Source organism: Cebus imitator, unplaced genomic scaffold (assembly GCF_001604975.1).
Source record: "Cebus imitator isolate Cc_AM_T3 unplaced genomic scaffold, Cebus_imitator-1.0 Scaffold199, whole genome shotgun sequence".
Lineage (NCBI taxonomy): Eukaryota > Metazoa > Chordata > Mammalia > Primates > Cebidae > Cebus > Cebus imitator.
In genome coordinates, this window is record NW_016107514.1 from 6,191,922 (window position 1) to 6,219,692 (window position 27,771).

General features: G+C 36.7%; 1 protein-coding gene and 1 non-coding gene across 3 annotated transcripts in view; one reads left to right on the forward strand and one right to left on the reverse strand.

Annotated features, from left to right (window-relative positions):
- OLFM3 (olfactomedin 3) overlaps nt 1-27,771 on the reverse strand; it is a 205,117-nt gene that overhangs the window by 32,195 nt on the left and 145,151 nt on the right. The window contains exons 1-2 of one of the 2 annotated variants that reach the window (XM_017547605.2): nt 12,024-12,326; nt 1,811-1,957 (exon numbers count right to left, since the gene is read on the reverse strand). In XM_017547605.2, the coding sequence (XP_017403094.1) occupies nt 1,811-1,957; nt 12,024-12,152 (276 nt within the window). In that variant the 5' untranslated portion in view covers nt 12,153-12,326. Of the gene's footprint in view, nt 1-1,810; nt 1,958-12,023; nt 12,327-27,771 lie in introns of those variants that run through there. The other variant, XM_017547606.2, reaches the window with a different exon arrangement.
- LOC119473985 lies at nt 25,298-25,402 on the forward strand. The gene has a single exon (XR_005203267.1). It is a non-coding gene; the product is annotated as a U6 spliceosomal RNA (small nuclear RNA).

Consider the following 27,771-nt stretch of genomic DNA (forward strand, 5'->3'; position numbering starts at 1 on the left):
GTATGTAATGTAAAACAGCAACACAGAAGATAAAGTATGGTGTCTAAGAAAGTGTTTCACCTTAATTCATGCAGAAAAACATATATTTCTGGGTAGAAAAGAAGATTAGTGAAAAATGTTGATTATCTGAAGGGAAATACAATTTAACAGAAAAGCAAAATTGGATGTAAAAGATTAGATCATTTTACTAATGTAAATAATTTCCCTGGTAAACAAACACAATTGTCCTATATGTTTGAATTTTTATTTAAATAAAAAAATCAACATTGGAAGATAAAACGCAAGAATAAAAATAATTCTCATTCTGTCACCTAGGCTGGAGTGTAGTGGAGTGTTCTCGGCTCACTGCAACCTCCGCCTCCCAGGTTCAAGCGATTCTCTTGCCTCAACCTCCTGAGTAGCTAGGATTACAGGTGCTCACCACAACACCCAGTTAACTTTTGCATTTTTAGTAGAGATGGGGTTTTGCCATGTTGGCCAGGCTGTTTGCAAACTCCTGACCTCAGGTGATCCACCTGCCTTAGCCTCCCAAAGTGCTGAGGTTATCTGGCTTTGTCATGGTTTCTAAGAGTTTAGATGCATGTTAGCTGGAGTCACTATTTTGAATGAAAATGACATATACACTTGTCGGATGACAGATATTGAGGGAGCCGAAAGAACGGGATCTTACTATAAAAGGAGGCTTAAGAAGAAAGAGCCAATAGGTGATGATAACTTCAAGAAGAGGGGAAGGAGAAACAGACTAAACTTTGTATAAACACATGAAAAAAATCTTAAAATCTTAGAGTTTCAATATACTTGCAAATAATATACACAGAGGCAACTTATTTTTGCTATATAGTAGTGGAAGAAAGTCACCATGGCAATCTGAAATTGTATAAACAATGAGTATCTATTAAAAAACTTGATTTCATTTTTCTAGCTTCTCTTTATTTTTTGTTAAAAAGTTTCTATTCAATGCCATAAATGTGTGGGTGGATCATAAAAATGACATCACACAGAGTGAATCGTTAAGTGTGGCGTCCTCTAAAACACATACTACCTAATATATCTTATAATTCCTGATGACATATAAAATCCAAACATGTCATCTTTCCATAATCTGGCCACCCCAGCTGTCTTACTACATTTAGGGCCCAGCACAGTGAAAATCTGAGTGAGAATAATGGACAGAACCATTCATTGGTTTTCCTCCCTCCCAACTAAACCTGAATAACTTTTCATGAGCTCACATTTATCTGTAAAAGAGAATAAATCCAAAACATTCTACATTTGATTGTTATGAATCCATATTAAGTAAATTATGGAGAGAATGTTATTGAATGAAATTGAAGAGCTTAATGTTAAAAGGAATGACTTGGAGAATGAAGATAAACATATGGAATTATTCATTATCTGTCCAGATAGCTTGCATGTTGCATGTAATTATTTTAACTTTTTTGCAAGGTTGTTATGGGATCCAAAAGTATGAGCTCCAAGAGTCTAGTGTGATGCTGAGCGTCGAGGCTGAATTTCTGGCATCAGAATAAATTGCTTTTTTTTGTTGTTGTTCCTTAATGAGAGAACAACTAGAGATTAAGGTATATGGTAGAGAGCCAGTCTTAAAGTGTCAAGGTTAGAAAAATTAAAAATTCACAGAAATCGGACAAGGACAGCTTGAGGTAGCCCTTTCAAGGACAGGAAAAAGCTTATTTGAGAAGGGGAAGAAAAATCAAAAGAATCCTCTTCACTATTACCAGCTCTACCATATCTCCTTTTCAAAGAATGGTCGATTTTACTAAAATATGCATAGGGGACACAGGACACCTACCTTTTCCAGTAATTGGCGAAGTTGCCTGCTTTTGGCATCCCGGGAACACAGGTTTTGTTCCGGAGCAACAACTGTGCAAATGCACCGCCCATCAGGATCCTGAGCTGAGCTGTACACCTGCCACCCTTCTTTAGGACTAATCTGAGTCTGAGGAAACCAATGGGAAACACACAAAACACAAACTCCCGTTATAAGACAAAGAGAGCATTGGTTTGTAGCATTTTAAGCAAAACACCTTTTTTGACAATTTAAGTTTATGTTTTCATTCTTTAAAGTTAGGAGAGAGATATTAAACACTTTACATAGGCAGCATAGCTTCATTCAGTATACCCTCCTTATCAATCTCCGAAACAAAATCCTTTCTCGTCTTTAGGTGCTATATTAGTAACTGATTTTGATATCATACTATTTCCTAATGCTTTTTTTCATATTGTGACATTTTAATTCAACTTTAGAAGCATCTAGTAACCACTTAATCACATATGGCTAGTCTTTCTGCATATGATCTTCTCAACAGTAAATGGCAATTACTACTACTAATATATTATTTTCTAATTATAATTCTTGCATGATATTCTGAAACAAAGTCCTGTTGCAAGGAGGTTTTCCATGTGTTGAAGACTTAATAAAGTAGGAAAGATACCATTGATGATACAAGGTAAAAATAATTAGACCAGTACTGTTTTGCAAGAAACGCAGACTCAGAGGACTTGGAGTTTTTGGCAGAGTCTGCCAAATTGATTTTCCCAATAAATTCTGTGCACGTATCACCTACCTTCTTAGAACTCAATTGTGAAGTGGTGGTATTCCAGTTCTACTGCAGTTTATCCCTGATTTATGTTTCTAGATGTATCTTCTGTACCACCCAGCAGAAACCTTTACTCTAACCAGATTGATCTGTGTGTATCATGCAAGCATGCTATGTTGACTCATGTCTTCGTATGTTGCTCATTTCATTTTTCCTGTTTGGAATGCCTCCTTTATAAACCATCAATTTATTCAGCCCTTGTGATTTCTACCTGTTGTGAAGAAATTGCCTGTTCTATTCACTAAGTATTTAATGTATATTTTCCAGAATTGTCATTTGCCTTTCATATATCTCATTTCAACAGTTAGCTTACATCCAGCTTTTTGTTTTGTTTTATTTTTTGTTTGTTTTCTTTTGACACAAGGCCTCACTCTGTCGCCCAGGCTGGAGTTCAGGGGTGAGATCATAGCCTGCTGCAGCCTCCTGGGCTCAAGCGATCCTCCCACCTCAGCTGAGATCATGGCTCACTACAACCTCTGCTTCCCATGTTCAAGCAATTCTCCTGCCTCAGCCTCCTGAGCAGCCGGGATTACAGGAATGCCCCACCATGCCTGGCTGAATTTTGTATTTTCAGTGGAGATGGGGTTTCGCCGAGTTGTCCAAGCTGGTTTTGGATTCCTAGGCTCGTGTGATTCACCCAGTTTGGCCTCCCAAAGTGCTAGAATTTCAGGCATGAACGACTGCACCCAGCCCAGCTATTAGAAATGTAAATATTTCCCATTTGCCCTATCAAGTAAACTTTATCAAGCACAAAGATGAGCATTATTATTTTTTTATCAAATCATTTTTTCAGCAAGAACGTTAATAGACTTCCAAATAATGTACACCAAAGAAATTTATTTTCATTATATGGCAGTGGAAGAAAGTTACTACATGTAGATTTCAAATTCTATAAACTAGAAATGTCTGTATTAATAATCTTGATGGTTTTGTTTTTCTAGCTTCTCTTAATTTTCCATAGGAAATTTCTTTCATTATACTGACAGAAGCTATTTTAGTTGAGATGGGTTTCTCCATGTTGGCCAGGCTGGTCTCGGACTCCTGATCCCAGGGGATCCATCTGGCCTTGGCTTCCCAAAGTGTTGGAATTACAGGCGTGAGCCACCACACTGGGCTGGGAACAAATTCTTAAAGGAACTAAACCACGAACCAGGCTGACTTCTTTTTCCACTGATTTGCTATAAGCTGTGGAGCCTTCTTTCTCTAGAATTCACAGCACAACAGACACAATCTCCTGCATATTTTGTGACAGGTTCCAGCTCATAACATGCCATAAACCACCACACAGGTCTTTTCCTTTTGAAAGCTTAAATGATAACTACTTCAAGGTACTGATAGGTCTTCCAGCAACAATCATGGACTAATATTGGGGATGTTAAAAATGATAAACTCAAGAAACTCATGAAGAGGCCATAGTCATTGTCCTTGATCTGTTATGTAAAGCAAATGGTGCCAGACATATTGTTTGAATCTCTTATTTTCTAACTCTTTTTTTTTTAAATTTAGTTCATAGAAATTTCCAATGGGGTCAGACTCATTAACAGTCTCCACATCCCTTCTTCCTAGCTCTTATGCATGAATATTCAGTTAGGATAGAAAGATGTACTTAAAATTATACATTATCAAAATTAGATAAGATCTTAGAGATTACTGGGTTATTCTTTTAGTATTTTTTAATGCAGACTACCCACAGAATGGAGATAGAAACAGCATAGCAGAATGATTTCAATGATATAATTAAAGGTTCAAGTTGAGTAACGGTATGCAATTGATATATCTGGACATAGGCCCTGCAGTTTTAGCTGGACCTCTCCAAACGCTGGACACAAATCTAAAATATTTCAGACAATTAAGGCTTGTCACTAGGATAAATTAAGCTATTGGACTAAGGAGCAGGAGCTACCCAATTATAATATTAAAATATTTTAACAACAAGCCAAACACTGATTATGAAACCTGGCAGCATTAATATTGATGTGCACTTGCCAAGCGTTTGGCTAGCTAGTGTGGAGCTGATCATGACAGAGTTCCACGTCAGTTGCTCTCTGGAACCAGAGAAGTGGGAAAGGTGAAGAGGGTTTAATGTTCATTTAGCATTTCCCCTGAAGTGTCAGTTCAATATAAGTAAAGAGTCCAGACTTGTTTGAACTTCCAATTGTCTTATTGTAAGAGTCAGTGAAAAAAGCCATGACCTCCTCTAATACAGAGTTACTCTGAATGATCTAAACTATAAAAAGTCACCTTTTTGACAAGAAAAAGGTAACTCAAAAGAGCAAAAACCTAATAGAAAAGATGAGTGCTTGACAGTCCTGTGGGTTTTGTTAGAGACCTCTCTGTTGGGGTCAATGATAAATAGAAGAAGCTTTATGAGTATTTCTAGTGTTCTCTTTTAGAGAACCTATGCTGGCATTGAAAAGAGAATCAAAATAAAACCAGCTAAGACCTTGAATGGAAGGACATAGTTAGATGTTTTTTGGATACCCATAAGAAAAGACTTGCTCCAATTTTAACTTATAAGAGCAATTATTCCAGTGTCAATAAAACATGCAATAGTAATAGCCATCATTAATGGAGTTCTATTCATTACTTGGCAGTTCATATGTGCTATTGCTTTTGAATATCATAATATACCTATGGACTAGGTGGTGTTATTCTGCCCATTTTTCAGATGAGGAAACAGAGACAGGAAGGAACTTGCTCAAAGTCACACAGGGAGTATCAGTGAGTAGGGGGATTTGTGTAAATCTACATTTTAAGCAAACCTGGGACTTGTACTCAGTCTTATTTCAGAGATTTAAACTTTTTTTTTTTTTTGAGATAGGGTATCTCTCTGTTGTCCAATTTGAAGTACAGCAGGGCGATCTCAGCTCACTGAAACCACTGCCTCCTGAGCTCAAGTGATACTCCCACCTCAGTCTCCTGAGTAGCTGAGACTATGTAGACAGACATCATCATGCCTAGTTAATTTTTGTATCTTTTTTGGTGATGGAGTTTCATCATGTTGCTCAGGCTGGATTCAAACTCTTGGGCTCAAGCAATTTGTCCACCTCAGCCTCCCCACAGAGATTGAAATTTAACCACCACACTACACCATCAATTATTTTAGTCCCCTTTCATACATAATGATTATAACGTAGGGATTATTTTCTGAATGGCTGTGAGGCCAGTGCTCAGACCTGGAAGGTGCATATAGTTTATTGGTACTCAAAGCATTAATAATCACAGTGATTACTGATGCAGTTCTCTTCGAACGTTTTGTGTTAATTGGCAGAACTAAATGAAGTATTTAGCAGTTTTTAATATTGTAAAACTCATAAAATATTTAAGAATGCTCTAATTAGAATTAAAATGATAATTTTAATTGTATTTCAAGTCTGGATTCTTTGCTTATAACTTAATTACAAAGCTGTGCTTTATAAATATAAAGCTACTATATGACAGTTCTAAAGCTTCAGGGCCTTTGTAATGTGAAAGAAGGATCTTGAGGTTTGACAGGTAAAAGTAAAAAATATTCAAACTACCTTGCATTTCAATAGATTTTTTTGCTTATAAAATCTCTTCTCTTGTTTTATTCTTACTTCTCTTGAACCAACTACTCTTAGAAATAGACAGTACTTTTATTTACTTATGAGGAGATTGGAAACTAAGACTCAAAGAATTTAAATATATTTTTCTAAGTTATCCATTTAGTTACTGTCATACAGAGGACTTATACCAGTTTTCCCCAATTTTTAGCCCAGAGCTTTTTATGCTCATCCTCTTTGGATAAATGTAAATAGACCATCTATGTCCATTCATCAGTAACCATAAACAGTGCTGTAGAGGAGACAGACCCCACTGTAGTTGATGGGAAGAGATGCACCCAGGCAGGTAAAGGGCATACTTCAGACAGTATGGAAACAAGTAGACATTGGTACCCCAGAGGAACAGATAGCAGTAAAGGTTCTGCAATATATATAGTCAGATATTCCTGTGGAAGGCACTGCAATCACTTATCAGGGTCTAGATGGAAGTACAGGCAAGGTAAGAGAATTCTGATCTTTTGAACAAAAGAAAATCAACTGATTGAATATTGCTAGATGTTTTGTGTTATGCTGATTTTCTGGGTATTTCATAAAAAGGGCCAAAAGGGATATAGCTACTGAAAGAGGTGTTCAGATGGAGGACATAAAGGCACAATAAATCTGTTTATTAAAACTTATTTGATTTACAGGGAAGGTACCTGAGTGATGAAAAATTCCTGAGACATTTTCTGGCTGAAGATAGGCTTGGTCCCAGAGAGTGAAATGTGGTTTAGCATGCGAATGAGTTCAGTGTGGAGAGAAGAGAAATGTGAGGACAGGAATTAGATGTTGACGGACCACGCCAAAAGAAGCTGTGTTCTGGAGGATATGTTAATAAAGATGTCACTGAGAGCTGTTTTCTTGTTATTACTTATAAGAATACTTAGAACTGAAGTAAGAAGGAAACCTTCTTCTTTCTTCATTGAAGGAAACCTCCAGGCTTTAAGAAAAAAACAACTGTAAAAGCAAAAAATAAATAATGAACAAAAACCAAAGATATTATCAAATTTAGGTTAGGGTACAGTGGTTCAGGCCTATAATCCCAACACTTTGGGAGGCTGAGGCAGGTGAATGGCTTGAGCCCAGGAGTTTGAGACCAGCCTGGGCAACATAATGAGACTCCCCATCTCTAGAAAAAAGTACAAAAGTTAGCCTGGCGTGGTAGCCTATAGTCCCAGCTACTCAGTGGGGTGAGGAAGGGGGGCCGCTGAGGTGGGAGGATGACTTGAGCCTGGGAAGTTGAGGCTACTATGAGCTGAGGTAGTGCCATGGCACTACAGCCTAGGTGACAGAGTGAGACCCTGTCTCAAAGAATAATAATAATGAATTTAGGTTGGTCATGTGACCTCTGCTAAGACTCTTTGGAAATCACAATGACTTCGAATTAGGAAGGTCCTCAAAAGTCATATTTAGTCCCATGTCTTTTCACACAATGGAACATTGGCAAATTCTTCTTGTGATTCCATTCAACCTCTGCATAAAAGGTGTTTCCCTGCTTTACAGACAGCCCCTTCCACTGAAAAAAGCAAAGGGGCAGGAGCCGAACTTCTCTGTTTGCAGTTTCCCCGCTTTGGCCCTACTTTTGCTTCAGCCACTTCAACTAGAATAAAACGACTCTCTTATTCATGTGACGATTCTTCTATAAGAAAGCAAATGTCACCATCAAGATTTGCCATTCTGTTCTCTCATCTAGCATCCCTCCTTAATTCGTTCAGTTGCCCTATCACAAAATGAACATTATCTAAGAGTTTAGGGAAGAAAAAGAATTTGGGGGAAAAACAGTCATATACAAATCAGTTAAATCAAATATCTTCATCCAGGACTAAAACACATTGCTTAATTGAGGTTAAAAAACTTAGAAGAATATTGACAGTTCATTTCAGGGTATTCTACTCATTTTACAGAACTTTAAATTGACTAACTCATCAAAGTATTTATTTATGAGGAGAAGCCAGCTGGACCTTTGAAAATGTACCAAAACAAATGACATGCCCACAGGTCCCTTCCAGGCCTCTGCCCACCACAGCAGTAGGGCTGACTGTTTGAGAACAGCAGGTGTCTGCTGAATGTCCTCAGCTTTTTTAATTGGTCTTTCCCAGGGTCTTCCTGGCGTGAAGGCCACAGTGTGGGGGATTTCTCAGAAGCTCAGCCTCAAGGGGAAGTTACTCTGCATTCAAGAGCAGCGCCAGAGGGAGTCTGATCCTTCTGAGAGCTGAGGCTTCCTCTGCTCAGAAACCAATTCCTCCAAAGGCTGATGGGCCCAGTGGATAGATTGGAAGGGGAAAAAAAAAAAAAAAAAAAAGAAAGGAAATACACCAACAAGAAGGATAAAGGAATGTTTCAAAATTCTGAAAATAACAAGAGGGAGCTTATACCCCTAATAAGGAGCTGTATTTAACTATTTACTAATAAAAACATCCTAGAAATTTAAAAATCTCTTAACAGCTTTTGAGATAATCAAATGTGCCCTGTTTCAAAGGCACCTGCCATACATTGATTTAATTGCCATTGAATGATTTAAACCCAATTTTTCTTGGCTTTTTCCAGGTCATTTGAAACTGTCATTCTAAAAAAGGACTATGCTCATATTTGTGTAAATCTGCTTTTCTTAAACCATCGTATTTATGTTAATCTGGTTTTTTAACCTCTGCATATTCCATGAACACACAAATTTCAAGACATACGTGTGTGTGTGTATGTGTGTGTGTGTGTGTGTGTGTGTGTGTGTGTGTATGTCTGGTATATTGCAGGCTTATCCCGTTCATACTGTTTAAAGTGAGAACATGGAGTGAGAAAATTGATGAGAAGAGCTGGTTTACTACTTTACAGCAATACTTAGTGAGCCAGCGAGCTGTCAGCCCTTCTGTCTAAGGGAAAAGTCTTGCTGGACCTCCATGTGGAAGCAGCAGCAAGGATCCCTTGGAATTATTTGAGAGGCAGCCGGATGAATTCCCATAAGCAAAAGAACCACTTTCACTGCTTTGCCACAATGTCTAAAATGCCCACAAAGGAGAATTTTTTCTTCTTTATGAATATACAAATTTTGGGAATGGTTATGACATAATTGAGAGTATAGCTTATCTCCAACTCTGTGAGGCCAGGGAGATGAGAAAATATACTTTAAAAAATAAAGGTGTTTACACATGGACACAGGGAGGGGAGCAGTACACACTCGGGTCTGTTGGGGGGAAATCGGGGAGGAACAGTGTGGGGTGGGGAGTTGGGGAGAGAGAGCATGGGGAGAAATGCCAGATATAGGTGAAGGGGAGGAAGGCAGCAAATCCCACTGCTATGTGTGTACCTATGCAACTATCTTGCATGTTCTTCAAATGTACCCCAAAACCAAAAATGCAATAAAAAAAATTAAAAAAAATAAATAAAGGTGTTTGTGTGTAGGAGGGAAAAAGAAGAATCCAGGGACCTAGGAACAATCTGAGCAGGGCAGTAAGAACCTAGTGGGGCACCAGAGGCCAAGAGGGCCAGTGACTGGCAAAGGCAATGGTGAAATGACTTCGTTGAGTAGGGAGGTAGTCATGTAAATTGGTTCTGCACTTGGCTCTGCCATTAACCAAATGGGGGAAATCTGACTGGTGGCTTACATATTTCCAGTTAGTCTCCCCATTTGTAAAATAAGGAGGTTGAATGAGATCAGTCATATTTCAAACTAAATTCTTGAGAGCTCTAAGGCTTCTGAGGAGATGTCTTGATTGAGGAAAGGAGCTGATTGTGTGAGGGAAACAACACATGGTGGAGGCCCAGTTAATGCCTCTCCCAAATATTTATCTGATCCATGACCTCTTTCATATTTTCAATTTTCATTTCATTTCATTCAAAAATATGTGTGTAGCACATAGAAAATTTAATTTGAAAAAAAAAAAAACTCTGCTGCTAAAAATAGTATGAACGTAACTGGCTTCTAAGATCCTTTTGACCTTTCTAGCATTCACATCTTATGTTCCTGGTCTAAGAGATACTGATGCATTCATTCTTCACCACGGAAATCTTAAAGTATGACCACTCATTTGGATAATTAGGGAAATGTCATAGACATTACTCTTCTGTAAAGCATACTAAAAATAAAAAAAAAAAAAGAAACACCCAAAAAAGCTTTTCTCCATTCCAGGGAATACCATTTACTGATTTATTATCAGTGGCCATAGTGAACATTTTCCTAAATTTTCTGTTTTTGTTCTTTTTTCTGTTTTTGCAAAGAGGGGGCATCAAAAGTAAGAACTGTCTGTGTCAAAACAGACACATACATACAACAATGCTTTATAGTTTTCAAGTAACAATATTTCAATCAGTAAGTAAAGATATTTAATTCACTTGCAAGATAACTAGAAGACCTAAGATAATCATGTATAATTTTGGAAATTTGATTCTCATTAGTCAACTATAAAAAAGTAACCAAGCCAATGTCTACGTACACAAAAAATACACGTCAGAATCAAGATGCCATGCTTGAAATATAACTCATTCATTAGTAGCTCAGTTTACATTCATTATCCTGAAAGAGTTAATTCAACAATGAGGTTGTTGAAATCAAGTACTTGGACATTGAAAAAAAATGGGCTCAGTAAATATTAGACAATGTAAGTTTATTTGTTTTGTAATTATTTATTGATGTTTATCCTGCTTTTTTTTATAACTCCAAATCTTTTACATCCCTCCTGCCAAGCCACTTCATGAAGGTAGGGAAGAGACTCTCAGCAATGGAGGCTCTGGGGTTCCATAAGTAACCTAAAGGAAATGAAAATGTAAAAGCAGGTCAAAGTGTGCCTTGTATGTGCTCTGCTGGTGCCTTAAGCACTGGGAGAATTGGGCAAATTATGTAATTATTTGGTCAGACTTTACTCAGTTAAGTAACATTGGTTGATAGATTATTATTAGTAACTGCAAACAACTTGAATATGGAGGGCTACTTTCTTTTCATATCTGACTTTTTCTGATCTACTGGAGTAACCCACATGAGAGTGAACACCCCTGTTTTGTTTCTATACCTTTTATTTCAGGGCAGAGGAATTAATTTCTAAGAAATTCCTTTTATTTGGATTTGTAAATTCCTATTTCGCAAACCAATAGTTTTCATTTTTCTTTGAAATATCAAACATGTTGCTCACTGAACCTTGCTTCAAACTATCAGAAAATACTTTGTTAGAATGTAGGGAGAATTAAAAAGCCATTAATTTTAGATGAATGAAGGTTATACAAGATAGATTTGTGATAGGGAGTCTTTATAAAATATTTAAAAATGCAGAAAGATGTTTTTATCAAGTAAGTTTTATACTGTTCATATTTCTTAGCTTTCTTAAAGGATTTTTGGGCAGGCTTTAAATTGCCGAGGTTTTTTTTTTTTTTTTTTTTNCATTTATACTTAAAAGACGCTGGTTTCTTTGAGTGAATTCATTGCAAATAGTCACAGGCATTGCTTTCCAAGGAAGAATCTGCAATAGTAAAACTAGATTTGACAGAATGTATTTTGTAGCTTGCTTTGTGGGAAAATTTATGAAGATTTTTACAGATATTAAAAAAGTAAAAGAAAAAACATATTTAAGAATTGCCCACGTTTCCAAGTAATATAGTTACACTAAAGCTTTTCATCCTAAGAATTTGACTCTAATATTCTCTTTCATAGCTTTACTTCTCAAGCAGTTCATTTTTGGGCTGTAACTATAAAGTATTCATAAATAAATATCTATGTCTGAAGTTACCATATAGACACTACATTTTTGAAGACGACCTGTAAAGGGAGAAGCAAAATCTAAGCCTTTGCAATTTACAAAACAAAGCCCACTAAATGCACTCACTTCTCAAGATGGCCAAACCCACCGAAGTAACTTACTAAGGTATCCGGCGTTGACAGCCTCGTGGTGTTCAGTCCCACCAAGGTTGGGAGAGTTTGGGACATCCAGTTTGAGATCATTGCCATGGTACTAAGCACAGCGCCAAGCTTCAGCAGTGGAGGACTCATTGCTGTGGAGCTAATGAGTTTTCATAGTGACTGATTAGGATCCCGGTGCCGGGCTGGCAGCGGGAGGCGTGACTGCAGCGCGCCACATCCACAGCATGAAAAGAGATCAACTTCCCCAGCTCTAATCACCCGGGAAAGCTTACAGAATCTCCTTCTCCTACCCTCGTGGGAAGTGCCCTGCCCTTCTTTCTCCTCCCTTACCAGACGTTTTGCTGGATCATCAAACAAAATATTCTTGATAGTCTTAGTTGGTAATTATCAGAGAGCAGAAGTTGGAGGGAGGCGGAAACTTGAGCTTTCCCAGCTCCACTTTAGTTACCATCAACAGAATCCATTTCCTCTGAGGTTTGTGTAAGTATAATCAGCTACTCTTTATCTTTCATTAAAAAAAAAATACACCTTTAAATGGAGGTCTGCCAAAGTGCACATTTCAAACACCAAACTTAATATCTACAGATTTCCCTGGGCAAGGACAGAGTGCTTTTAAGAAGAACATGAAAATAAAGTCAGCAAATATTTCCAAGATGATCATATTGAGAGTAGGAGATAACTTTTTTTTTTAAGAAAGTAACATAAAATTACCATAATTTCTTTAAAAATATAGTCAAAGATTAATAGCTACTGCCTGTGGCAAACATTACCTTCAGGCATCTTACACCTGAACAGACAGAAAAGGCAGCCTTGCAGAAAAACGTCTCTTAGAGGAATTTTATATGTGTTTCCAGTTTTGCTTTTGAGACTGAAGCCTTTGCTTCGTAGGTGTTCAGTCACACAGGAAACTCAGTGAACTCTATTTTCAGTTCGTGAGGAATGACACACTGATACGGAAAGTCTCTAACTTGAGAGAACATGGGATTTAGCATAAAAGGCGCAGGACTTGGAGTCAGGAAGTCTGAGGATCTAGTCTTTGTTCTCCTATGGTTAAGCTATGTGGTCAGTGACAAGATTTCTTGGCTTCAGTTTTTCTACAATATATGGATGTTGGAATACATGCTCTCCAAAGCCCCTTCCAGCTCTCAAATTCAATGATCTGTTTATTAGATTCCATTGGCAAATGGGGTATATGGAATTCAGGGTTTATGGGAAACTTTATTATATTCTTTTCATAAATACTGTAAATTGCTCACATCCAAATCTCAGGTTCCAGATGAAAGAAATCAGAGGTCTTTGTCTTGCCCAGTATATGTGCTTTAGAATAAAAATATAAAAAAAGACACACAAAAAATGGCTGAATGAAAACTAAATGAAAAGGAATTGCTTAAAAAAGGAAAAATATTGTTTTGATTTCTTAGGAGAATTCTGGATTTGTTTGTATTTGGAATCTTCAGTCAAAGATATATATTCTTCTTAAACAGTTTTGGCAGGAGAAATAAAGAACATGTCCTTAATAAAATTGAAAGAGATACATATTTATAGTGTGGGTATACTTTATCCTCAAAAACAGCTTTAAACTCAGGTGAATGCTAACAGGCTCCTCAAAACCTCCTTGCAACTATTAGCTTAGATTCCAGGCCAGTTCATTTTCTCAAATTATATCCAAATGATTTCAACTGACTCCTATTTTTTAACCACAGTGCCCAGAAAACCAAATATTATTACTTTTCTATTTCAAAAATCACGCCATATAAGAAACCAATAAAGACACAATAATTTATGTATTAAACTTAGCAGAAAGCCTTGTGAAATTTTACATTAGTATTATAATGTGGTAATGACAAAAAGCAAAGTGGATTTACAAATCTAATGTTTGAAAAATACACCTGGAACTCTACCTGACTTTAACAAAGGTGGGGGGTGTCTTTTCAAGGGCTTAATTTCCAAAATTGAAAGATAATATACATGTAATTACTAGGTAATTTAAGAAATGAGATGGCAAATGGTAATTATACTTATTAATGAACTATCAGTCCACAAAATAATAGCGTTTTCGGAAGAACATAAGATTGAATGTCAGGGGAAAACAGTGCTCCTATTTGCAAATTATAAAGAAAGGAAGAAATGGAGAAAAACAATACAAATGGAATGCCTCTTGCAATTTTCCAGAGATGCAAATTACTACACTAAAGAATTGAAGTAGAACAATGAGAAAAGTTTATGATTCGGCGATGTTTATGAACAACATAAAAGCTAAATTGTGTTGTTTTTAGAACAGGTTTAAATGACACACATTGAAGTAGAAAAGCTCAAATTACAATAATTATTAGTTGTGGGAAATAAAAATAACTGCAATTTGCAAAAGGCTAAATAGTTTGGATTATTCTCATCGTCTATTCATTTTAAAAGTTGAGTCCTAGTTTGCAAATGGAAGAAGGGATTAGTCTATTTGGAAGTAGTGGACTGTGTTCAGAGCAAGCAACCAGGTAGTTGCAGAACTTCCACAAGCGTGGAAGTGTGTGAGTGGGAACATTACCACTGTCAATGAGATGAGGCTGGAAATGCTGGCTGTGAACAGCTCCAAGGGCTTCAGGGTCACCCAAAAGTGTTTGGACATTATCTTGTATGTAATTCAAGAGTTTAAAGCAAAGCAGTAAGATCATTCGTTTTACGTCGTGAATCATTGCTTTGTCATTTTCATGATGCAGGATAGACAGGTGGGGGCTGCAGAGAGTGCAATGCCTATCAGAGACAGGAAGGTCACTTAGAGGTATAAGTGACCTTATACCTCTCACATTTTGGGCAAGAGATGATGAGGTCCTGAAATAATAAACTGTCAGTGAGGTTGAAAAGGATGAATTCCATAGAGGTTTGCATGAGAATTGGCAGTCCTCAGTGATTGAATAAACGTAAGGCAGTGGAAATCACCTGGGAGAATTTTTAATTTGGGGGTTTGGATGACGAGTGCCAATCATCAGGAGAAGATATACAGGTAGAGGCATAACTTTATGAAGAAGACAGAATTCACTGTCACCTGATATGAGTTAGCTGTAGTACAGAGGGTCACTGGATGATAATGTGCCTCACACCTGGAGTTCAGAAAAGAATTAATTTCCACAGGCCACAAAACCTTAATGGCCTAGTGAAAATAATGTGTCCTACATATATGAAAAAAAAATGGTTAACTTAAAAATACAGTTTTAAAAATACCACGATTTCCATTTATTCAATTCATGGCAATCTATACATTTGATTCCTTATACAATTATTCTTAAAAATAACAAATCAAAATCTCTCTATCACTAGTAAATAGTGAAATATTACTAAATCTAATAATCTCACAAAAATGTGATGACTACACACTTATTTTCTTTGTAGAATTTCATAGTGGATCAATAACTATATAACCTACAATTGTGCATTATTGTTCATGGAATGCTGAAAGCTATTGATATATTCATTAGATTTTTTATAGTAGCCTGTCCTTTTTATTACCCAGAGAATATATTTCATGATAGACTTAAATAGTAAATAATAAGCAAGTAAATATTGAGTGAGAATGACTCATAGGTAATTTTATATAATTGGCATGTTCTGTCATTTAAATTTAATTTGTTATTTTATTTGTAGAACAAAAGTTAAATGTTGCTTTAATGACCCTGCACAGACATATAATAATATATATTTCCTAATTTGGGACTGTAGGTGTGGTAGATTTGGGAAGGTTTCTAGAAAACACAATCTAGGTAGCTATGAAAAATCAAACACATGAAAAAAACCTGATGACCACAGAAACTATGGTAGAAAATGAACAGTTAATGAAGTAATTGCTACCTAAAGGTTTGGCTTTAGGAAAAATGCGAAGAGATTTAGATTGCTTGCTAAACAGCAGAAGCTTTAAGAAAAAATAGTGTACTTGTACTTTATTTTTATTATTTAAAACAAAATTTAAATTTATGAATGGCTTCAGGCAGAAGGGAAAGTAGCTTATTAGATATAGTTGTAAAGGTAAAAATATGGGGCTGAAGAAATTATTGAAGGAGAGGGAGGAAGAGGGAAGAAAACAAAGATGAGAAGGAGGTTGTCAACTGGGTAGAACATCCAAAAATGAACTGTATTGATTGATTAAATCAGAGTGACCTCTAGAAAAAACAGTGGGCTCTTGTTAGCAAGGTAAGTAGGAAAAATAAGAAGAGTAGCATAAAATAGAAGAGGTCGAAGACAGAGTATTTGTGTTGAAATCACTTGGGGAATGCTGGATACCCTGGATGGGGGTGTAGTGTGAGAACGACCAGGTACATACACAGCTCTCCACCTGCGATGGCACCTTAAAAGCAGTTTAGTGGATAGTCCTCAAGATTTTTCCACTTAACTAGAAAGATACATTGACTAAGTCAGTCTCTCAGTCTCCATTTTATCATCTGTAAAATGAAGATAGAAGTACCAATGTGAAAAGGTTATTTGAGAAACTGAATGAGATGATATATTTTGAAAGTGTCTATAGTATGTCAAATGTAGAATGAATGGCAACCATATTTTTGATAAGAAATACCATGATTTGAGAACCAAAAGGAGTAGACCAGCTGAGGGAACCATCAGGCCTAGGGAAGGTGGAAAGTTTTGCAGCTTTGCAAAGGGGTAGCTCAGTGGAGCTTGGAGAGTAGTAATACAACTTTGCTGCATGACAGCATTAGCCTGTGGCTCTGTGGCTAATAGTCCAAGTCAAAGTGGAGGAAAGGGACTGATTGACATTTTTGTTTCCTTCTTCATTGAAATATCGAGGTAATTACTAGAAAACTTTCATAAGGTCCCACTACCATATTTGCTTACTTCCTCACCTGTGCCCAAATACTGTTCCTTCTTTCTGGTTGTGATGGATGAATTAACTGTGTTCCTAGGTAAGGCAGATCTCTCCTTTGTGCAATAAATCAGTTATTTTGGACAATCATACACAAGAATTACCTGTAAGCCTGTTAAGATCCAAATTCCTAAGCCTCACCTGAGTCTGGTTTAGTTTTAGGGCAGGACAAAATAATTTGCATTTCTAACAAGCTCCCAGATGATGCTGATGCTGCAATTCTTGGCCCACCCTTTGCATAGACTACCCTAGGTTATATCTCTCTTACCTACTCAAAATGAACTCTTACTTCCTCTTTTTCTAACATCAATAAATTTTCCATCTTTAGCAGATCATTCCCAGCATCATATAATACCAGTGTACGTTTCCTACTTTGAATGTAAACAAATAAACTTTCTTGATCATATTTTATCTCCAGGTCTACCATTTCTCATTCCCCCTTTACAGCATATCCTCTTGAAAGAATTAATACTCACCATCTTCAATTTCTGTCTTCCAAATTGCATTTTTGTTTATGCTTCTCCACTCGACTGACACTGCTTTCATCAGGCTACCAGTGACCCCCAGATTGCTAATCTAGCAGTCCATTCTCAGTCCCCAGCTTTCTTAACCTATGAGCAGCATTCATGAGAATTTTACTTTCTCCTTTTTGAAATAATTTTTTCACTTGGCTTCAAGGATGCCACACTCACTAGTCTTCCTCCAATTTTATGACCTCCCTTTCTTAGTGTCATTTGCTGATTCTTCCTCATCTATATGCTAATGATTCCCAAATTCATTTTTTCCCAGCAGACCTCTTCTATCAATTCAGACCTGCATATCCAATTATCTACGTGACATCTCCACTTCAATGTTTAATAGACATCTTAAATTGAGTGCTTTGAAAAAATGAGCTCCTGTTATGACTCCCCCACACCCCCAAAAGAAAAGAAAACAAAATTTTACCAAACAGATAAACAACAAAAATACACATGCAGCCATTCCTGCAGTCTTCCCATTTCAGTTAATTGGCAACACAATGGCTAAGTGGCTCAGGCCAAAATGTTAAGTTTCAACCTTAATGTGTTTTCCTCCACATCTCTTATTAATTCAGTCAGCCAGTCCTTTAATGTCTACTCTCAAAATATACCCAACATTCAAGTGTTTTGCACCATCCCCGCCAGCACTATGCTGATTCAAGCCTCCATTGTGTTTTATCTGGATTGTTACAAAAGTCATGAGTGGCCGGGCGCAGTGGCTTATGCCTGTAATCCCAGCACTTTGGAAGGCTAAAGTGGATGAATCACCCTCATGAGGTCAGAAGTTCAAGACCAGCCTGGGCAACGTGGTAAAACCCTGTCTCTACTAAAAATACAAATTAATTAAATAAATAAATAAATAAATAAATAAATAAATAAGCAAGCCGGGTGTGGCGGTGCATGCCTGTAATCCCAGCTACTTAGGAGGAGAATTGTTTGAACCTGGGAGGCAGAAGTTGCAGTCAACCAAGATCATGCCACTGCACTCCAGCCTGGGCAACAGAGTGAGATTCCATCTCAAAAACAAAAAAGCATGAGTTATTGACCTTATATCACTTCAGCCCATTTTAATCACTACACACCAGCATTATCTTATTTAAATATAAATCAGATTTTGTTATTCCACTGCCTAGATACCCACTCTGTCATGATGAAGGTCAAAATACTTAGCTTGCACTGTAAAGTTCTGAATAATCTGGCCTCCTCTCATCACTCTAATTTCATTTATTTTAACTCTCCCCTTTGTTATCTCCACTGGAACCACTCTGTCACCCTGGCTGTTTCTCAGAGATGCAAGACAGTCTTCCACCTTAGGGCCTTTGCACTTACTCTTCTCTCGTGGAACTGCAGTCTCTCAAATATCTTCTCACTTTCTTTTCTCCTTCCCCCAAGATTGTCTCTCATAAGGTCTTTTCTGGCCACACTATCTAAAATGTCTACTCTTGTCATCTGGTTGCTTTATATCTTCTTTTGCTGCTTTACTTTTTTTCTCCTTAGATATAGTTAGCAAGCTATATATTTTATTTATACATCTGGCTTATATTTTCTCTACTAGAAATCAAGCTCCATGAGGGATAAATGATTCCTGATTTCCTTACTGGGGTATTCTTAGCCTAGAAGAGTGTCTAGCACATAGTAGTTTCACAATAAATATTTATGAGATGAATGGATAAATGTATATGTTACTATTTAATTTCTGGCCTGCTCTCAGTTAAAAAAAAACAAAACAAAACACTTTTAATGTGAATATACAGTAGAACCCATTCTTGCAAAATAAACCGGTACAATATATTCCAGTATTGTGTTTTGCACGTATGTTTTTATGTGCACGTGACGGATGTATATGTGGGTAATGGATAGTGAAAAGTTTGAAACATTATGCTTGTAGTTGTGCGTGTCTTTTCCTTCCATTTTCCACAGGTAGAATGCAAGCACTTTGGGTCTAAGCCAAGAAGTACTAGCTCCAACTTTGATTCTGTCTTCTGTTGATAGGCTTTAAGAGTCACTGGAACTCTATATAAATATGGAAGCAATCTTTTCTTCTTGCCTTTGACTAGCCAAATTTTTCACTAATAGCATAGGGATGGTAGAAGGGACTGTATGCTATGTAAAGAATATTTTTAAAAAGCCATTTCACTATCTATATGTATATCAAGTAACATGTTGTACACTCTCAATAAATATAACATTTTAAAAAGACAGATATTTTTTAAAGAATGATTTAGAGAAAGTAGAGATCCGAGTCTCCGTTCACCCAAATCTCCTTCAGTTCAGCCCTTGGCAACCAATTAGGGACCACTTGTAGGTCCTAGAATTCAGTGCTTTGCTGTTTTTGCCTTGAGGTTTCAATATTGCCTTAAAAGTATTCACTAATGAAAGAATGAATTTAGAATGAAAAACATTTGCGAAGTTCTTTAAAGGAAGGATTTCTGTCTTCTCATCTTTGCCTTCATCTGTGAAGCTGACTGATGCTCTATAAGCCCGGGGGATCCTCCCTTGGCAGCTGTTGTTGCTACTTCAAAGGAGAAAAAATGGATGTGTGGGAGAGAAATATATATTCAAGGCAAACAGGTTTTTTTTTCCTCTTTCTACTCAAAATTGAAGAAGTGGGAAAATATAAATCCAGGATTAGTCTAGAAAAAAAAAAAAAAGAATACAGAGTGCAGTGACAGAAGCCTTCAGCTTAGTCACTACCTTGCTCTGGGTCTGAGGTTCTTCAAATAGGAAATAGAGATGTTAGACTGAATTTCCCATCTAGCCCCTTTCATAAAATAGTGCCACTCTCAAGAGCCGGTATCTAGCCCTGCAGTCTCACATGTACCCTTTCACTCCCTGTTCTGGCACTAGGAGATGACTGGTCGTGTGACCTCCCAGAGCTGCTGTGTTCTCATGTGTATGTTGGGGATAATAAGTGATGCTACTCTTTTGGTATTTATGAGAACAAAATAAACTGCTACCCTACCTATTACAGGGTCTGGAACATGATCAGTGCTCAATGAATGTTTGTCATCACTATGTGAAAGAAATGTATGCATCTTCTACCCATCTTCATGGAAGAAAGAATAAGGACATATACTGTTAGTGACAAGCGAAGTTCATCAAACTTTGGAGTAAATTAACAATCTAAAAGTTTATCTTTAGAGTTTAAATATTCATCTTTCTAATATGGTTTGTTCATAGGGCTTGACTTCAAACATTCTAGAAAGTATATAAAATATGCCCATCCTATGTTTTATTGAGGAGCTTCCTTATTTAAGCCTGGCAGCCAGGCACTAGTCTGAGAACTTTACATGTATAAAGTTGTTTAATCCTCAGACAAACCTGATGAGGTAGTATTGTTATTGTAACCAGATTACAGTTAAGGAGCTGAGGCACTGAGAGGTGAAATATTTTAACTGAGGTCGTATAGCTAATAAATGACAAGACCAGTAAATGAACCCCCATAGTCATATCCTAGAGAGTGTGTTCTTAGTTATGCTATCTCACTGTGTCTCAGTCACATACTCACTTTCATATTTATGCAAAAAATAGCCAATATTGATTTCAAATTATGTCTTTTTAATATAATTAGAATTATGTGTGTGAAGTATTATAGCTTAGTGATTTGCGTGCTCTATCAGTAAGTGAGTGCTTAAAGCTGCGCACAAAAATTAAAAGCAACATGTCTTCTGTTATTGAGTTTGTCTTCGAATGTGATGGAGCCAAGCTCTCACCAGGGAGGCATTGACACTCAGGTAAAGTCTTGGTCCCCCTGCTTTATTTTCACTGGAATCTATTTTCAGATTTTTCTAATTCGCCCATCTCACTAGGGCAGACTGAAGTGTTAAATTATTTCCAAAAGCTTTTCTGGAAGAAATTGTTTAGAAAGAGAAATTCTAAAGAGATTGGGAAATTGCCTGGTGATCAGAAAGGAGACTGTTTTTCAGTGGTTGTGTGAAAGAACAAAATTGGATCTTCAAATGTGCAATTTTCTGAAAAGTTGTTATGAGTTGTTTCATAAAGCTTATCTCCCTCATGGCATATAAAATGTATGTTTAGCAGGTACCCAAAATCTGGTGGTAGTAAACAACCCCAAATATCAAAGTATGAGAGAAGATTACATTTGCAGCCTGCTTTTTAACAAATTCATGCAAATAGGAGATCTGCAGAGAAGGGTTTTATGTAGTAGCACAGATACACTGTTTGTCATCACGGTCCTCTCATCAATATGTGTAGTAAAGGTTATTTTGTGTTTTGAAAGCTCTTGGCAGACAAAGATAGTTAAATGTAAATATCTAAAAATATGGTGTTGAAATAAGTCAGGCATACTTTATCACTGAAAGCATCCTAAGAGTTACACAGTTTTATCAGAGGTTCACAGAAACAGTTAAGGCTGGTTCATTAAAATAACCACCACATAGATGAAGCTGTATAAACCCTTTACTTCCTTAAATTGCCCTTTTTGGCTTCATTGCAATTAAACACTTTTAACTTTATAAAAACTGTTTCAGGAGGACATAAGTAACTCAATTTAAAAACAATCCCCTTTGCAAATACTCATCTGAAAAGAGACCAATGCCTTATACCTGAACTTAGCAATAGATAAGTAAAGGAAAAAGTGTTGATAAAGGTTATCTCTTGTTATTGAAACTAGATAGCTGATTTTTTTCTGCTACTCAATATTTTTTGTTCTCTCCACATTTTCCAGTTTAAGTATGTATTATTTTCTGTTGTCAGAAAAACATAAGCAGAAGTATTGTATGTCTCTCTCATTGACCTTTAAAGGCACTGATCTATTAAACATTTATTAAGTGCATTCTTTGGGGCAGGAACAATACTGTTCTGAAAATTCAAGATTAGTATGATATAGCCTTCTCTTTTGAGTAATTTATCAAACTGTGATTGTAACAGAATACAAGTGATTATGTATACTGAATTCAAATAGTTCCAAACTTGTAAGTACCTATAGGGATATAATGGAGGAGTAAAATTAGTACCACGTAGTGAAATGGCCAGGAAAGGCCACAGTGGAAAAGATAACGTTTGAGCTAGTTTTACAAATTCAGATCTAAATTTCTAATTCATTCAGAGAAACTGACAGTAAAATTTACTGTGGGCCCTAAACATAAGATAAAATTAAAGTCATAAGGATTTTGGTTCTATACCCCAAATAGTAGACATTTTCATATAGGTTATATCTTTCCTTGTCAATATACATCTTTTGCTCTAGTAATTTACATTTTCATCTCTCTTTTCATTAATAAAAGAAAATAGTAATATTTTCCTAGAATATAATATAGGGCCACTGAATGTAGAGACTGTGAAAATGAAGTAACCATTGTTAAGAAAACAGTATTTTCCTTGAGAAGTACAGCAGTCAAGTAGAAATATCTGAGTTCTTGGAGAACCTTGCATTATCAAGAAGACAGATTCAAAATTACAAACAAACGTCATCCAACAGGTAGTTTGGATTATACATTTATACATAATTAGCCATAAAGTACAGAGCTAAAACTGTAAGTCAAGTATAGAGGCTTCTTGTCAGGTCTCTGCAAAAAGTTATATAAACATTATAAAGTGAGGAGTGTTGAGATATTTACCATGATTGAAAGTGGATCAACTTTGCAAAGCATTCCACCTCCTCTTCATGCTCTCCTTTCCCTCTCCTTTCCCCCTTCTCTCTCCATCTTTCTTCTCTTACATTCTTACTTTCATCCTTTTGTTTCTTCTTTTTTACCTGTCTCCTTCTCTTCCTCTTTTTCTTCCTTATTTTCTCCTTTCTTCCCTTGCACTTTCACCAAACTTTACTGAGTCCTTTCTAGGTGTTCTGCACTGAAGTAGGATTTGAGTATGGTTTGCAAGAATTCACCAGGTAATTTTCATATGCTCTAATTTTTAACCATTGCCTAGGCTGTATGGCTGCAATTTAAGCACAGATAATTATAATACTTTGTACTTCATATTTGGAACTTCTGATTTACTTCTCTACTCATTCAATACTGTTTTAAAACAAAACAAAACAATTTTTTTCTTATCTGAACGTTGAAACATACATGCGTAAGTCACAATTTACATTTTATTGTAATCTGTAGGGTTTTCAAGAAGTTATTGAAAAAACTGTAAACTCTTTATAACAGCTGTTATTATAATATACTGTTAATGTGAACCTAATTAATAGCTTTTTCTTACAGGATTGGTTAATAAATATGTCAATGATAAAAAAAAATCCTAACTCTGATGTATTTTCCATTTCAATAATATATTTATTAATATCTATCAAAATATCAGTATGTTAGTCAATATTTTCCTACCAAAAATATATGTAGAATTATTTGAGGAGCAACGTCTGTTTCATGTTGAAACATGACACATGCATTTATGCATTCAATAAGGATTTGTCAATCATCCTCTATATGCTAGACACTAAACGCTGTAGATCAGGAATTAATACAGCTCACTCTGACTCAAGATGTCCCATTCTAGTGGGATACTGACAGGAACAAGGAAAAAACATAGCTCTAAGTATAATTTCAATATAATGAGACCCATAATGTATACAATGTGCAATGGGTCATTGATATGGTTTCGATTTGTGTCCCCACCCAAATCTCATGTCGAATTGTAATTCCCAATATTGGAGGAGGGGCCTGGTGGGAGGAGATTGAATCATGGTGTGGATTTCCCCCTTGCTGTTCTTGTGATTGGGCATGAGTTCTCATGAGATATGGTTGTTTAAAACCATGTAGCACCTCCCCTGCCCTCTCTTCCTCCTGTGCCAGACATGTAAAATGTGCCTGCTTTTCCTTTGCCTTCTACTATAGTTGTACATTTTCTGACGCCTCCCCAGCCATGGTTCCTGTACAGCCTAAAGAACTGTGAGTCAAATAAATGCCTTTTCTTTAAAAATTACCCAGTCTCCGGTAGTTCTTTATAGCAATGTGAGAGCAGACTAATGCAGCCATAAACTAGTTAGTAATTAATTCTATTTGGGTGGGATAGAGAAGGCTTCAGAGGGATAGTGGGTTTGCATGGTTTCAGTAAATTTCCCAAGTAGATCAGGAAGGAAAGGCCATTTCAGCACTGGTGACAGCACGTGAAAACACATTGCTGAGGTGTGAAAGATCCCATGTTATTTAGGAGATCTGAGTAGCTTGGAATGGGGGAGGTAAAAAATGCATGAAGAGGGGAAGGGAGAATTAAAAAAGGTATCAGGAAGCAGAGGTAGCAGGAACATGTAGCTCTCCAAAGAGAAGATTAAACACTGCCACAACTATGTGTTTATGGAGTTTCAGGAAGAAACTGATGATACCAAACCAGTTTGTTATTTAAAGGAATATCATTCGGAAAAGATGCAATAAATATTAGTGGTTGGGTGAGAAGTGAGAATGCCAGCTGGGAGAGTAGTTAGAGGGCCATTTCAGTGTGAGCAAAAGAAAAAGCAGAAAGACTGGGGAAAAATAAGACATGGGCTAGGCACATTACACAGGGTTTTGTGAATGACTAGATGCAAAGGCAAGAGAGAAAAAAAAGACAAAAGTTATCTCTAGATTTCAAAAAATGCAATACAAGTTGAATGTTCCCTATCTCAAATGCTTGGGGCCAGAAGTGTTTTAGATTTTGAATTTTTTTCAGATTTGAAATATTTGGATTACACTTACTGGTTGAGCATCCCTAGTCCAAAAATACGAAATCTACAATGCTCAATTATCATTTCCTTTGAGCACCATGTTGGTATTCAAAATGTTTTGGATTTTGGGGAATTTCAGATTTAGATTTTCAGATTAGGAATACTCAACCTATATAACAGAAAGTGTTTAACAATTGTCTGGACCAGTGCATCTTAAATATTAAGGTGCAAATGAATCACTTGAGGATCTTGTGAAAATGTAGATTTTAATTCAGACTCTGGGAATACACTGCTCACTTAAGCAGCATATATACTAAGATGGAAATGATACAGGGAAGATTAGCATGCCCCCTGCCAAAGAAATTGAGGATAGAGTGTGAGATTCTGTATTTTTAACAAGCTCCCAGGTGATGCAGAAGGAGCTGGTAAACAAAACACTCTTTGAGTAGAAGGAGTCATGGAAGACAGTTCAGAGATTGTGGAATTAAGTGAAGTGCTGATGTGTGCAGACAGTAAGGAGGCACAACCAAAGTGGGGTTGGGGGAAGGGCCAGCTGTGTAAGAGAAGTGAGAATGAGGACTGCCAGGAGGCTCACATGCTTCTTATCAGGAAAGGGGGTCCAGAGTTCTTATGATCCAGAACTACTTGTTAACAGAAAACATGTAGAAGTAATCCACTTTAAGCAGGTACCAACGTTTATTAGAAGAATGGAAAAGCTGTAGTTAACAGCTCTGGACCAAGTGGACCTAATAGACATCTACAGAGCTCTCCACCCAAATCGACAGAATATACATCCCTCTCAGCACCACATTGCGCTTATTCTAAAGTTGACCACATAACTGGAAGTAAAACACTCCTTAGCAAATGCAAAAGAATGGAAATCATAACAAAAAGTCTCTCTGACCACAGTTCAATCAAATTAGCATTCAGAATTAAGAAACTCACTCAAAACCACACAACTACATGGAAACTGAACAACCTGCTCCTGAACAATGACTGAGTAAATAACAAAATTAAGGCAGACATAAATAAGTTCCTCAAAACCAATGAGAACAAAGATATAATGTGCCAGAATCTCTGGGACACAGCCAAATCAGTATTTAGAGGGAAATGTATAGCACTAAATTACCACAGGAGAAAGCGGGAAAGATCTAAAATCAAGACCCTAACATCACAATTAAAAGAATGAGAGAAGCAAGAGCAAACAAATTCAAAAGCTAGCAGAAGACAAAAAATAACTAAGATCAGAGAAGAACTGAAGAAGATAGAAACATGAAAAACCCTTCAAAAAATCAATGAATCCAGAATCTGGTTTTTTGAAAAGATCAACAAAATTGAGTGCTAGCCAGAAGAATCAAAGAGACACAAAAGGAAATGATCAAGGGGATATCACCACTAATCCCACAGAAATACAAACTATCACAGAATACTATAAACACCTCTATGCATATAGCTAGAAAATCTAGAAGAAATGGATAAATTCCTGAATACATACACCCTCCTAAGACTAAATCAGGAAGAAGTCAAATCCCTGAATAGACTAATAACAAGTTCTGAAATTGAAGCAGTAAAATTAATTACCTACTAACAACAACAACAACAAAAAGTCCAGGACCAGATGGATTCACAGCCAAATTCTACCAGAGATAGAAAGAAGAGCTGAAACTATTTCTTCTGAAATATTCCAAACAATAGAAAAAGAGGGACTTCTCCCTAACTCATTTTACGATGCCAGCGTCTGATACCAAAACCTGGCAGCGACACAACATAAAAAGAAAATTTCAGGCCAATATCCCTGATGAACATCAATGAGAAAATATCCAATACAATACTGGCAAATCGAATCCAACAGCACATCAAAAAGCTGATCCACCATGATCAAGTTGGCTTCATCCCTGGGATGCATGGCTTGTTCACCATATGCAAATCAATAAACGTAATCCATCACATAAACAGAACCAATGACAAAAACCACATCATTATCTCAATAGATGCAGAAAAGGCCTTTGATAAAATTCAACACCCCTTCATGGTTGGTACCTATTTAAAGTTGATTACTTCTAAATGTTTTCTGTTAACAAGTAGCTCTGGATCATAAAAACTCTGGACCCCCTTTCCTGATAAGAAACATGTGAGCCTCCGGGCAGTCCTCACTCTCACTTCTCTTACGTAGCTGGCCTTTCCCCCAACCCAACTTTGGTTGTACCTCCTTATTGTCTGCACACATCAGCACTTCACTTAATTCCAGTCTCTGATCTAGCTTCCATGTCTCCTCATGAAACTAGGTATTGAGGAAATGTATGTCAAAACAACAGCCAATATCATACGAAATGGGCAAAAGCTGGAAGCATTCCCTTTGAAAACCAGTGCAAGACAAGAATGCCCTCTCTTACCACTTCTGTTCAACAGAGTATTAGAAGTTTTGGCCAGGGCAATCAGGGAAGATAAAAATAAATAAATAAATAAAAGGTATTCAGATAGGAAGAGAGGAAGTCAAATTGTCTATGTTTGAAGATGACATGATTGTATATTTAGAAAATTCCAGTGTCTCGGCCCAAAATCTCCTTAAGCTGATAAGCAACTTCAGCAGTCACATCATACAAAGTCAATGTGCAAAAATCATAAGCATTCCTATACACTACTAACAGACAAATAGAGTGCCAAATCATGAGTGAACTCCCATTCACAATTGCAACAAAGAGATTAAAATACCTAGGAATACAATTTACAAGGATGTGAAGGACCCCTTTAGAGATGACTACA